This window comes from Tamandua tetradactyla, chromosome 1, assembly GCF_023851605.1.
Source record: "Tamandua tetradactyla isolate mTamTet1 chromosome 1, mTamTet1.pri, whole genome shotgun sequence".
Taxonomy (NCBI): domain Eukaryota; kingdom Metazoa; phylum Chordata; class Mammalia; order Pilosa; family Myrmecophagidae; genus Tamandua; species Tamandua tetradactyla.
The window spans coordinates 147,480,709-147,495,104 of NC_135327.1; the positions used below are offsets into that span (position 1 = coordinate 147,480,709).

General features: G+C 35.8%; 1 protein-coding gene across 4 annotated transcripts in view; it reads right to left on the reverse strand.

The window, feature by feature from the left end:
• Nucleotides 1-2,457: 2,457 nt before the first annotated feature.
• PNPLA8 (patatin like domain 8, phospholipase A2) overlaps nucleotides 2,458-14,396 on the reverse strand; it is an 85,552-nt gene continuing 73,613 nt past the window's right edge. For 2 of the 4 annotated variants that reach the window (XM_077167600.1, XM_077167534.1), the window contains exons 9-10: nucleotides 12,319-12,514; nucleotides 2,458-4,381 (exon numbers count right to left, since the gene is read on the reverse strand). In XM_077167600.1, coding sequence (XP_077023715.1) covers nucleotides 4,107-4,381; nucleotides 12,319-12,514 — 471 coding nt within the window. In that variant the 3' untranslated portion in view covers nucleotides 2,458-4,106. Of the gene's footprint in view, nucleotides 4,382-12,318; nucleotides 12,515-14,396 lie in introns of those variants that run through there. The other 2 variants (XM_077167704.1, XR_013178513.1) reach the window with 2 other exon arrangements.

Sequence of the window (14,396 nt, forward strand, 5' to 3'; positions counted from 1 at the left end):
GTGGGAATGAAGTCCTGATTCATACAACATGGAAGAAACTTGATGACATTATGTTAAGCGAAATAAGCCAAACACAAAAGAACAAATATTGTATGATCTCATTAATTACAATAATCAAACACATAGAGTTAGAATATAGGTTACCAGGAGATGGAATGGGGAGTTGAAGCTTAATTTGTGTAGAATTTTTAATTAGGTTGAATTGAATGAAATGTTTGGAAATGGCTAGAAGTGATGGTAGCACAATATTGTGAGTATAATTAACAGTGTATTTATGTGTGTGAATGTGGTTGAAAGGGGAAGTTTAGGGTCACGTATGTCACTAGAATGAAGTTCTAGAGGATAAAATATGGGACGATCTAAGACAGTTGAATGCTGCTGTAGATGATGACAGTGGTTAGTGGTACAAATATAAGAAAATTCTTTCATGAATTAGAACAAATGTACATCACTATTACAAGGTGTTAATAGGGTGGTATACAGGAAAAATAAACATAATATAAACTATGAACTATAGTTAACAGTAATATTTTAATATTCTGTCATTAATTGTAACAAAGTACTATACTAATGCTAAATGTCAACAATAGGGGGGTATAAAGGGTATAGGGTTTTTCTTTTTGGAGTAATGAAAATGTTCTAAAATTGATTGTGGTGATGAATGCACAACTTGGTGATTATACTGATAGCACACTCTGGATGGATTATATAGTGTATGCATATATCCCAATAAAAATTGATTTAAATACATAAGTGTATCAAGAGGAATAAAACGTTTGCCAAGATATCCATTGAGTCTTATAGAATAAGCAATATAAATAGACAAGAAAGAATATAATCAGGGGTGGGCCACAGTGGCTCAGCAGGCAAGAATGCTTGCTTGCCATGCCAGAGGGCTCAGGTTCGAGTCCCGGTGCCTGCCCATGTAAAAAAAAAAAAAAAAAAAAAACATGGCTTTTAGGGCCACGGTGGCTTAGCAGGCAAGAATGCTCGCCTGCGATGCCAGAGGACCCGGGTTCGTTTTCCGGTGCCTGCCCATGCTAAAAATATATATATATATATAATCAGGTGTATCCCACTTTCTTCTTCAACAAATATTTGACTTCTCTGATCACTGTTCATTTTTATCAAAACCATAGAATGATGATGCTGGAAGGAACCTGACCAGCTCTATATCTCTTTCAAATTTTTCTCTTATAAACAAATTGTAACAACAAAACTTACCTTGCTTTAAAAAAAGTCCAAAGAACAGTCTGTAACCTACCCTGGTAGCAAGTGCACATCTTCTTCAAAAGAGTTTTATTTATGTATGTTCTTCCCTGAAACAAATCTACTCTGCTTTTGGACAAAGGAAATCACTGATCTCATAAAATGTGGGTTATCTCATGCAAATTAGACAGTTCTTCAGATAACCAGTTTCAAGTACAAATGAGGTCAAGAACCAGACTGAAAACCTTGTGCCACAAAATCAGATGTATCTTTGGTTGTATAGTAAAAAGAGCTGAAGAAACAAGGACAGGGCTATAGGCATGTGCCATGCTGAGTGGTTTAAGAAGAAGCTGGAGGCAGAGTACACTTGTGTATTACAGTGTTCAAGAAGGAACTAATCAAACAAGCAAAAACAAGGGACAGAGTCAATTTCAGCTGTAAAAAAGATGAAGGAAAAGAATTAGGAAAATAATTACCTCATAATAAGGTACAAATATATAAATCCCATAAGTATTACTTTAATGCACTTATAAATTACTTTATTTCAGACTGTCCTAAAAAATTCTGAATTCCAATTATTTTTATTTTTGTTACATTTACAACATTGTTCTAGTTGAATATGAATGAATTTTCAGAACAAAAGATGTATTATACAATTTCTTTAGAATCATTAATAGCTTCACATTTATTTATACCATGTCTAAAAACTGCTTTTATGCTTTTTAGGCACATTATTAGCACTAATACTTGTGAAATATTCAAAACTGTAATTAGAACTAATTCTAGGGCACAGTAGGTTAGATAAAAATTTGAGTTTTGAATGTGATTGGCAGCTCAGCAGTAAGTAAAAAGAGGAGGCAGCTGTCATTGGTTGCTGGGGAGGGGAAGCCCAAAGGGATTCCCTCACTCCCATGATGGAAACAAAGCTGTAAAATAACTTCTTTTTCCCCTCAGATTTCATGCTAATCTTTTGTGACTTCCATCCCTCTTAAAGGATTTGATATCTACTTTTTCCTGGATAAAAATGTGGCATAGAAGGGGAAGAAGTGCATAGTGTAATTATAACCTGAACTAGGTTCTCTTCACTCATCAGGGGAAATCCCCTTCAACCCAGCCTGTAAGCCTCTAGTGACAACTCCATCTGAAGTACTATTTCTTAATAAACAATAATATCTGCAGCAAGACAACAGAATTGAAATACTGTCAGTATACCATTATAGAAATAATTCTGAGACACCCAAAAAGGTCTGAGAACTAAAGCAACTTTTATTATTTATATTATTATATAACTGATGAGTTGCAGAATTTATCCCTTCCCCCCAAATAGACTATTCTTCCTCTTTTGTCTCTGAAAAGGGCAGATTTATTTTTTACCTGTTTAAGACTGAAAAACTCATTTTTACATTTCTTCCCATCTTTCTCCTGTACAGTTGTAGAATTTATGTTGAGGATTGCCATAAAAGTAGAGTAAAAACAAACAAAAAAAATCAATTTTCCTTATTCTACAAACGAAAGATCTGAAGCCCAGAGTGGCTAACTGCTTCCCTCAAAGTTACACACATGACTCTGCAGCAAAGTCAGGTTTAGCATCCAGATCTTCAACTCCGTCAAGCACTCTTTGAACCATATCCTACTGCCTTTAGGAATCTATATTGCAAAGAAACAATGTCACAATTTGGGCCAAATGGTTTACTTTTAGTCTATGTGAAATTGTACAGAAAAAAGGATTTATCTTTTTTTTTCATTTTTCTTGAGAAATCCAATCATGATATAAAAATTTATATAGCAAATGGAAAGATAACATAACAAAGATGATTTGCGTGTATATGCCATTAACTTCTGTGAAATCCAGAGGGTTAAAAGAGTTTTTAAAGTAAAACACATCTAATTTTTTTAAAGCATATTGCAGACAAGTGTATTCATCTACAAAGAAATGGGATGCTACATAATAAGGGAAAATAATTTTTTTTAAAAAATGTTTCTCTCTTTTTTTTTATTTTTTTTTTACATGGGCAGGCACCAGGAATCGAACCTTGGTTCTCTGGCATGGCAGGCAAGCGTTCTTGCCGCTGAGCCACCATGGCCCGCCCAAAGGAAAATAATTTTTAAAAATGACATTACTCTTTTAATGATAGATTATTCCAATAGTTTATTTTCATTAATAACAAGTATTTTTTTCAGTTAAGTCAAATAATTTTATAACTAGCTAGAGCTAGCCTAGAAAAGTTAACATGCACTATTATCTTGAAATTTCAGGAGGAAAAAGTAGTTGATAAGAACACCACCTACCTTTTTGAACCAATGTTATAATAAGCAAATTTTGAATAAGAAATTGTATCTGGCTCTTTCTTATTTCAAAGTAAAAGTATTTTGATAGAGAAAATTCCATTTGTTGGTTGTATCTATCAGTTTAGATGATATTACAGTAAAAGTCATTATGTGGCTTGCATAATATAGCTAGTGAAAACTTAAGTAATGTAAATTTAGAAGAAATTAAGTTTTCCACATGAAAGAAAACCAATGATCAAATAAATTGAACATGATTATGGTGACTAAAACAAAAATATAAAGTACAATATGACATTTTTTCAGTTTCTTGTTTGGCACATATATTAACAAATTGTCAAATATTCTAACAATATAATACCAATATCTACAAAAACCAACACTTACAATAGTAAGAACCCTAAATTAGCTCAGGTAATTATTAATGTCATAAAAACCAATTTCCATAAGAATTTGTAACTATGCACATCCTCTATATAGTACACAGTGGTTTAAGCACTGAGTTTCCAGGAATCCCTACAATTCATAGGTAATGAACTCCACAATTCCTTACTGAATTTGGTTGATCTTCTGATGAAACCTTCATTTATAAGAATACATGCATACACTTGTCACAATTTTGAAAAGAATGGAAGGCCTTCGTACATGTCAGATTTTAATTTTATGCAATCATTAATTTTTTGAAGAGTGGTTTTTTCTTGACTTAATATTTTTGCAACTTTTTTTATTTTTTCTTCATTTCTCTCTATGTATTTCAATCCTTCCAACTGCAGTTGATCCAGCTTTTCATTTCGACTTTCATCTAGAGGTATATTTTCACATATTACAGGATTGAATCTAAAGTAGGTGTCAGGAGGTAACAGACTATCAAGCATTATATGGACTTCTGTTAAAAAAAAAAAGGAGATGAGACGATAAGAAAATTGAGTTATTCTGCAGCGATCTATTAATTTTAGCTTTATTATCTTTTTTGGCAAATTACAAAGCCTTGGTTATTTCACCACTCAAACTAATTTACAGAGTAAGGAATTCATAATAATGACTACCACTACCAAATGAAATTCTCTTTCCAAACTACTTCATATAATTCTGCTATATTAGGACACTTGGTCCAGTACTTCTCTCTGAGCTTTTGTTCATACTGTTTGCCACTGATAAAATGCCTTCCCAACCTTCCCTCTGTTTTTAATTTTTCTGGATCATCTTTATTGAGGAATAATTTATATGCAATAAAATTTGCAAATTTTATGTAATTTGACTTAAATATATACACTCATGTAACCATGACAACAATCATTAACAGAACATTTCCATAACTCCAAAGAGTTCCTTCATGCTTCATTTATTGTTCCCCATACTCTCTGCCTTTCCTAGAATTTCAAATAAATGGAAATCATACAGTATGTAGCTTCTTTCACTTAGTAAAATGCTTTTGAGATTCATCCATGTCATATAGTATGTATTAATAGTTCCTTCCTTCCTTTTAATTGCTGAGTAATATTACACTGAGTAGGATTCCAATTTGTTCTCTCCCATTCTGGTTCACTTCAGTTTTTAGGTATTAGGAACAATTTCATAAACAAATGTGCATAAATCTTTGTGTAGATATGATTCCATTTCTCTTGCATAAATACCTAGACACGGAATAGCTGGATCATATGGTGAGTGTAAGTTTATTTTTTTTTAAGGACTGCCCCAATGCACTCCAAAATCGCTGTAGCATTTTGCAGTTCAACCCAGCAGTGTATTAGAGATCCAGATGTTCCACATCTTTGCTGAAATTTGGTTCTATTAGTCTGCATCTTAGCCATAGCCAACCTAGAAGCTGTATATCACATTGTGATTTAATTTGCATTTGCCTAATAACATATGATGTTGAGAAGCTTTTTTAATGCGTTTTATTAGCCACTGTATATTTTCTTCAATGACGTGTCCAAATCTTTTGACCCCTTTTTTTTCACTAAGTTGTCTTCTTCATTATATATTCTTTATATACACATTATAAGAATTCTCTATATATTTTGGATCTGACAATGGATCCAATAATGTTTTACAAGTATTTTCTTTTAGTCTGTGGCTTATCTTCATTTTCTTAAAAGTACCCTTTGAAGAGAAAATTTTGTAATTTTGATGAAGGCTAACATCAATTTTTTTCTTTGATGGCTCATGCTTTTTGTGTACCACCTAAAAAGTCTTGACTTAACCCAAGGTTATTACGATTTTCTCCCAGCCATTCTCCTAGAAGTTTTAAAATATTAGCTCTAACATTTAGGACTATATTTCATTATGAGTTAATTTTTACATATAGTGTGAGGAAGTCAAAGTTCAACTTTTTGGAAATAGAAATCCAATTGTTCCAGCATCTGTTATTGGAAAGTTTATCCTTTCCTCATTAAGTGTCCTTGACACCTTTGTCAGTAATCATTTGAGATTTTATATATATGGATCAGTATCTGAATACTATTACATATCATTGCTCTACATGTCCATAAATACCAGTCTCTTAATTATTATAGCTTCATAGTCTTGGAAATCAGAGGCTATATCTTCCAACTTTGTTCTTTTTCAGAATTGTTTTGACTATTCTAGGCCTTTTGTCTTCCCAAATAAACTTTACAATTTCTGCATCAAAAATTGTAAATTCTGTAAATTCTGCCTGCCTCTTGGAATTCTGATAGGAATTGCACTGAATCAAGAGAATGATTTGAAAAGAACTGACATTCTAATAATACTGAGATCCCATTAATGAGCACAGTATATTTATCCATTTATTTAAGCATTCTTTAATTTCACTCATTGTTTTACAGTTTTCAGTGTTCAATTATTGAACATAATTTGTTATATTTCCCTTAAATATTTAACATTTTTGATGTTCTTATGAATTATGTATTCAATTTCCAATTATTCAGTGCTAGTATGTTGAATTATGATTGATTCTTGATTATTGACCTTGTATTCGCCAACCTTGCTAAGTTCAGATTTGTTTTAGCAGATTTTTAACAAATTCCTTAGGACTATCAACATATACAACCACTATACAACCACACTGTTTATAAATAAAGAAGTTTCTTTTTAATCTATATGCCATTTATTTCCTTTTTTGCATTACTATATTAAATGGCGTCTCCAGTACAATGTTGCCAGGGAGTAGTGACCACAGACACCCTACTTTCTTTCTCTTCTTAGGTGGGAAGCATTCAGTCTTTCATCATTAAGTATGATGTTAACTGTAGATTTTTTTTTTTTGTAGATGCCCTTTATCAGGTTGAAGAAGTTCCCTTCTATTCCTAACTTGCTTTTTTTTTTACCAGTATTGGATGTTGAATTTTATGAGGTGCCTTTATATACTGAGGTGATCCTATAATTTTCTTTTTTAATCTGTCAGTATGGTAATTGTACATTGAGTTTTTCTTTCTTTTTTTTTTTTTCTTTTGCATGGACAGGGCACCAGGAATCGAACCCAGCTCTCCGCAGGGCAGGTAAGAATTCTGCCACTGAGCCACTGTCGCACTGCCCTGTACGTTGATTTTTGAATGTTAACCTAAACTCATTCTAAGATGACTCCTACTTGGTCATGATGTACTATCTTTTTTTCATATAGCTGAATTCAATTTATCAATAGATTTTTAAGGATTTTTGCTAAGTATATGCATGGGGAATTCTCATTGGTTGTTTTCTGTTTTTAATAACATTTTTGTCTGTTTTTAGTATCAGGATAATGATGGCCTTATAAAATGAATGAGCTGGAAAATATTCAACTATTTTCTGGAAGTGTTTGTATAGAATTGGTGTTATTTTTCTTAAATGTTTGGTAAAATTCAAAAATGAACCCAATTAGATCTGAGTTTTCTTGAGTTAAGGTTTTTTTAAACTACAACTTAAATTTGTTCAAACTACAAATTAAAATTGGTAAAGGATGATTCAAGTTATCTATTTCTTAGCTTTTGGAAGTTTGTCCATTTTATCTAAGCTGCCAAATTTACTGGCATAGTGTCATTTATACTGCTCCTATTCTTAGCCTTTAATGTGATAATGGTATTCTCTCATTCCTGATATTGGTAATTTGTGTCTTCTCTCTTTTTATTTCTTGAGCAATTTAGCTAGAAGATTGCAAAACTATTGTTTTTAAAGAAAATAGTTTTTTATTTCAATTTTTTTCTACAGATTTTCTGTTTCTATTTCTTTGATGTCTCTTCTTTTTATTAAATCCTTTCTTCTGCTTGCTTTTATTTAATTTGCTCTTCTTTTCCTAGTTTCTTAAGGTGGAAGCTTGGGTCATGTATTTGAGAACTCTCCTCTTTTCTGATTTGTATGTGTCTTGGGGAAGGCCTATTTGGATTTATTCTACTTGCAATTTGTTAGGCTTCTTTGACTTGCATATTTATATCTTTTAGAAGGGCTGGGAAGTTTTCCCCCATTATATCCTCAACTAATCTTCCTAGCCCTTTACTATTCTCTTCTTCTGGGATACTAATGATTATTATATTTGTGTGCTTTGTTTTGTCCATCACTTCCCTGAGATCCAATGCAAAATTTTCCATCTTTTTTTGTCATTTGCTCTTTTGTGTGTTCAAAATCAGTTGTCCTATCCTCTAGTTTGCCTTTTCTTTTTTCTGCCTCTTCAAATCTGCTGTTGTGTGTCTCTAGTATATTTTTTATTTAGTCTACAGCATCTTAAATCTCTGTGATATGTTATTTTTCTATTCAAATTCCTCTTTATGCTCTTCCAGAGTCTTCTTGATCTCCTTTATGTCATTAGCCATCCCAGTGTTTTTATTTAGAAGAATTATACAAACATCCTTGATTAGTTGTTCAAAAGTCTGTGTTTTAATTTGGTCATTAGGCTGGGCGATATCTGTCTGTATCTTCATATGGTTAGTGATCTTCTGTTGCCTGTATGGCATGTAAATATCTTGACAGGGTTATTCTGGAAGTTGATTTCCTTCAGTAGTCTGAAGCTCTGTATTTGTGGGATGGGTGAGGAACAGGATGCAAAGCGAGGGGAGAGGGACAACAGTGTGGTGATGGGGTGTGGTGCAAGTATATGCACGGGTCAGAGATGGTACACTGATGCCTGTGAGTTTGGGGTGTAGGTCACTAGGTTGTGGTGGCATGAAGTCGGGGCGAGGGGCAGCTCAGGCAGGCCTTGGACCTCAGGTGCAGGGTGTGGTGTGGGGGACATAGAGCTAGGGTATAGTGGGAAGTGGATGGGGGTTGCTGAGCAGTTGTGCTGGGGTTGGTACATAGGCAGGATGCAGGTGGGCACATGAAGCATATGGGTCATGGGTATCAGGGTGTGGAATATGGGGCACGGAAGTGGGGGCACAGGGAGAGCAGAGCATGGGTGTGTCCCTGAGGGGAAGAGGTTCAAGGGGGGCCGGTATGTGGATGCACTGAGTGTGCAGGGGTGGAGCACAGTCCTGGAGGTTGCGGGACATGGGTCTGTGGTGAGTGATGTCAGATGCCCTGGCATGGATGCACAGGTGTGGGGTGGGGTGGGGCAGGGGTGCATTTGTGTGCAGGGCTGGGGCTATGTGGCACAGAATGCACGTGAGAACCTGAGAAGGGATTTATGCCTGGGGGTGAGGCAAGGGTGTGCAAGTGTGTGGGTTGGGGGTGCGGGGTGCAGTGGTCAAGAGGTCACTGCACAGATATGGTGGGTGCCCGGTGGGGAGGATGTGGCTGTGCATATGCATGGGTCTGGGGGGCAGGGCCCAGGTGTGTGTATGTCTAGGAGGCAGGGACCTATAGTGTGCGCATGTGCAGCACTAAGGGGCAGCAGGGCAGGGTTGAGTCTGCATGGGCTGGGGGCAGGTGTGGTTCAGATGCACACTTCTCCAGAGCTGGGGGGGGCATGGCAGGAGTGAGCACGTGTGCATGCACAGGTCTGGGGAGGGTGCTGGATGCTTATGTATGCATGTGCAGAGTCATGGGGGGGGGGGGGAGGTGGAGTTGTGCAACTGTATAGGCCGAGGGCAGGTATGGCCAGGACATGAAGGTGACCTCCTGGAAGGGGCAGGGAGGGGGAGGGGGGGATGAGGGGCTGGACATGGGTGCATGGTTCTCAGGATGGGCGAGGCGAGACTGTGCGCTTGCACAGGAGAGATAGGTCAGGCTGGGACAGGTGTGCACACTATGCACAGGAAGGGGGGTTGGTGTGGGGGTGCTTGGAGGTGCGGGTGAAGGGTTCAGGTGCATGGGGTGTGGGGGGGAGTCATGGGTCACAGGGCAGGGCAGTGCATGTGGGTGTAGAACGTTCAAGGAACATAGCTTGGCTTACTTCTTCATCCCTGTCTCCCCATCCATGCATTCCTGAAGGCTCAGTGCCTCTGTTTAGAAAGTGGTGTGTTAGGCTGTTGGCACTAGCTGGATGGTCTTTGGTTCTCTGCCTCTCAATTCTTCAGCTTTTGAAATCAGGGCCTCCCTATGTGGTGCAGGAGACCCTCTCAGGTCACTTAAACCCTGGCTGGAATCACTGTCCTGGTCATTTTTCTTTAGCTGTTTCTTGGAGCACGGGTGAACACAACCTATCCTATTCTGCCAGCTTTCCAGAACTCCCCTCTTTTCTAATGCAAGTTTTTATGCATTTCTAAAGATTGCTTTTGCTGCATCCTATAAATTATGATATGTTATATTTTCACTTTCATTCAGGTCAAAATATTTTTATAAATTTCCCTTGTGATTTCTTCTTTGACCCATGGATTTTTCAGAACTGTATTTACAAATATTTATAAATTTTCCAGATATCTTTCTGTTAATAATTTTTAATTTAATTCCTTTGTGTTAAGAGGACATACTTGCTATGATTTCAATACTTTTAAGTCTCCATGACTTCAATAATTTTAAATTTGATGATACATGTTTCATGTTCCAGAATATTGTCTATCTGGGCAAATGTTATGTGTGCACTTGAAAAGTACATACTTTCTTTCACCGTCAGGTGGAGGGTCTATAAATGTCAATTTGGTCAAGCTGGTTGTTCAAGCCTTCTATTTCTTTACTGATTTTCTATTCTGTCAATTACTGAGAAAGGGGTGTTAAGTTTTCTAATTATGATTATAAATTTGACTATTTCTCATTTCATTTCTATCAGTTTTTGTTTAATATACATTGGAGTTCTGTTATTAGGAACTATTAGGAATAGTTCTGGTACATAGGATTGTCTAGCTTACCTTTCTCATTTCTACTCTTAACTTATAGTCTTAATAATTTACAACCACGCTAAACGGATGATGCACCCAACATCTGATTATATATTAAATTGGAACATGAAACTGCTGACTTTGGAGGTCAATAAGAATCTGTATCAGCAATTACATATGGTTTAATCCAATTCTTGTTACATCTTTTGCAAAGCTAACTAATATTTTTGTTTTCTATGTTTGTCTTTTCATGTGCTATACAGTGTAAATACGAAGTGATAGCATTTCACGTTTCTTGAAAATTCTAGTGGTTTGCACATGGTCTGCACAAGGTATATATATATTTAAGTATTATGAAATTTGCAGATTTAAAATATCTTTGACTCAACAGATGTCTTGCAGTAAAAATATTTTATTGAGTTGACAACAAATATTGAGTTGACAACAAAATTTCAGATAGTAAAAAGTCGATGTATTAGCTTTACTTGGGTTATAATTTAATGGTGAAAAGTCCTTAATAGGAAGTTTAAGATTCTCACTTAGTTTAATGACTTGGCCAATAACATGCTCATATGAAAAGAATGAAATCAGAAAGGGGCTTTTAAGTGTTAACAGTTACAAAAAAAAGTTAATGATAGCAGATTTCATTTAGGGTCTAAAAATAAAATAGTAAAAAACTGATCTAAACCTCAAGGTCAAAACTAGAAATTCAAATATTCACAGAGTGGCATATTCTGTGATACTGAGGCCAATATAATAAATAACAATAAATAGATAACTTCTTGCCTTAAATTCTTGGAGGATAGGAAGACAAAATACAAGCAAATATGTAATACATCTGTAACAAGATTAATGCTATAAAAGGGGGGAAAAAGCAGCATAAAAGTTTAGAGTGAGATAGTAGAAAATTGGTCAGAAAAAGTCTCACTGAGGAGGTAACATCTGAGCAGAGACCTGAATAAAACAAGGGAATGAGTCAAGCATATCTGAGAGAATGGCCTTATAGACAGAATACAGGAACTTTAGAGGCTATGAGACAGGAGAGTTCTTGGAAAGCTTAAAGAACAGTAAGAAGTCCAGTATGGCTGGAAGGAGAGGAGGACAACATGAAGTAGGTTTTATAGGGCCTTGAATTAAGTTTTTCAATTTCGTTCCAAGTGTGACGGCAAGCCGAGAGGTTCTGACCAGGGAAAGGCATGATTTAATTTATATTTTAAGAGGATTGTTTTGGCCTTTGTATGGAGACTAGACTACAAGGGGACAAAGAGTAGAAGTAGTGATTTATTCTAATGTCAGTTTGTCTCCACATTACTAAATAATCTAATCCCCTAAATTACCTAATTTTCACATCAAATCATGTACATATTAAAAGCAACCTGACTCTGTTGCTTTTTCCTGGTTCTTGAGAGTCTCCAAATCTTTGTGCTATTCCTGCTTTAGACACTTCTCCAACCCTATGTAGGCAAAAAAAAATAGTACTAGCTGCCAGATGGAGAAGGGTTTCTATTCTAGGGTCACATGACAAGAAAAGAATACAAACAAATACATGATCCCATGTGCTTCCTAAGACTACAATATTGACATAATATTCTCTTTTGCAGTTAGGATCAGCATTCTTGGCCAAAAATTGAATTCTAGAAGTCAAAATGCTTTAAGGTAGCAAACAAGCAAGAAGACTAACCTTCTGTATCTGTAGCACTGTTGATAACATTAGACAGTTTAGCTTTCAAGCTAGTATATGTCATGGTGTTTCTCACATCACTCTCATAACGTCCAGTACCCAGGGATACTATGCATTCTAATGGTACATTTGGCCAAAGACATTTACATTCGTGCATTGCCAATGCAGAAGGATTATTCAGAAGTAAACCTCCATCCTGCAAAAACGAGAGTTAAAAAAAATAAAGTAAAAACTTTTAAAAGTGAATTTGGATTTTACAAATACAAAAAAAAACCCTGTACTTTAAATGGTTTGAAATTTACTCAGGGAAAGCTAAAGAAATTAATTGAAAATGATGTTCCTTTGAGGTGTATTTACTTTATATACTACCACTACAATAAAAAGCCATATGAGAAGTTCCAATTGACCAAGACAGTGGCATATGATGCTCCAGGATTCTGTCCCCCACAGAATCTTTAAATAACTGGCAATAATTGGTAAATATGTCTTACTATAAACTCCAGAAAACAGTTAAAGGGTTGCAGTAACTGGGCAAGTGATGAATGAAAAAAAAAAAAGCCACTCAAAAAACAGGAGACAAAGCTCATGGCAGCCTTGCTTGACTCTCCCCTAATCCTTCATCTACTGTAGAGGTGACCTGCACTCCCATTGAGGATCCATAGATTTGTTCCAGAGGGAACAGAGTAACACCTTTGCATACACTTGGGTACCTGTATATCAGTGCCAATCAGGTAGAAGCCTGAAAGATGGAACTAGGAAACTTGTCTCAGGCTCACTCAGCAGAATTTGTCCTGTGGGAGAGAAGCATCTTGCAGACAACTAAAGCAGTCAAAGAATTAATTAAGATAAAGTGATATTGGGCAAAGGACTGCCTGCATTAAGTCATATACTACAGCATCGAGGAGGGATGAAAACCTATTTCAAAGAAAGTAGAGGGGGAACTCTAATTGCTATAAATAGAGGAATTCCTAAGGCCACTGGCAAAGACAAGCCAAGGGCAACAAAGAGGAACCACTACAGATTCAGTGAAGGCAGAGTGGATCTGCACTTCATATTCGCCTTATGATGATTCTCTTGATAGGAGGGCTAAGCTCTGTCAGAGACCACTAGCCAAAGAAGAGCAAATTTTCAGAGACTATGAATGATGTTTTTACTTTAATTTGTTTCTTTTTGTTGGCTCCTAGCACTCAAGAAAAATCTTGTCACATCACTAGCTGTATAAAAATTTACAGAACGGAAAGCTCAGGGACTAAATCCCACAGATAATATTTTAAAATATTAAAATGTGCAGTGTTCAACAAAAGATTTGCAAAACAAAGAAAGAAACAGAAAATGATGCCCATCCAAAGAAACAAGACTAAAATCCAGAAGAGGACCCAACTATGGATATATGGACAAAGGCTTAAAAAAAAATTATCCTCAATATGCTCAAGGAAATAAAGGAAAGCACAGAAAGAGAACTGAAAGATGAGAACATTGAAAGATTGTTCAATGAATGAACAATATGAGGAATTTCACTAATAAGATAGAAATTTTAAAAAGGAACAAAACAGAACTGCTGGAGTCCCGAGAAGTTTTCAACAGCAGATTAGAGCCGGCAGGTGAAAAAATCGGTGATCTTGAAGAAAAGACAACTGAAATGATTGATTCAGGCTGTGGAGCAGAAAGAAAATGTAATTTTAAAAAGTAAACAGAGTTTAAGAGACCTGTAAAACAACATCAAGTATACTAATATATGCATTACAGAAACTCCAGAAGGAGAGAAAGAGGAAAGAGGCAGACCGAATATGCAAAAATATGATGATAGAAAACTTCCAAAATTTAATGAAAGGCAAACAGTGCATATTCAAAAAGCCCAACAAACCCCAAACAAGATAACCTCAAAGAGACCTATGCCCAGACACAGAATAATCAAATGCCAAGGACAAGGAGAGAATTCTGAAAGCAGCAAGAGAAAAGCAACCAGTTATGTAAAAGGGAATCCCACTAAAAGAAAATGCTGATTTCTCATCAGAAACCACGGAGGCAAAAAGGCTGTGCTACAAAATATTTAGGATGCTGAAAGAAAAAAAATTGTC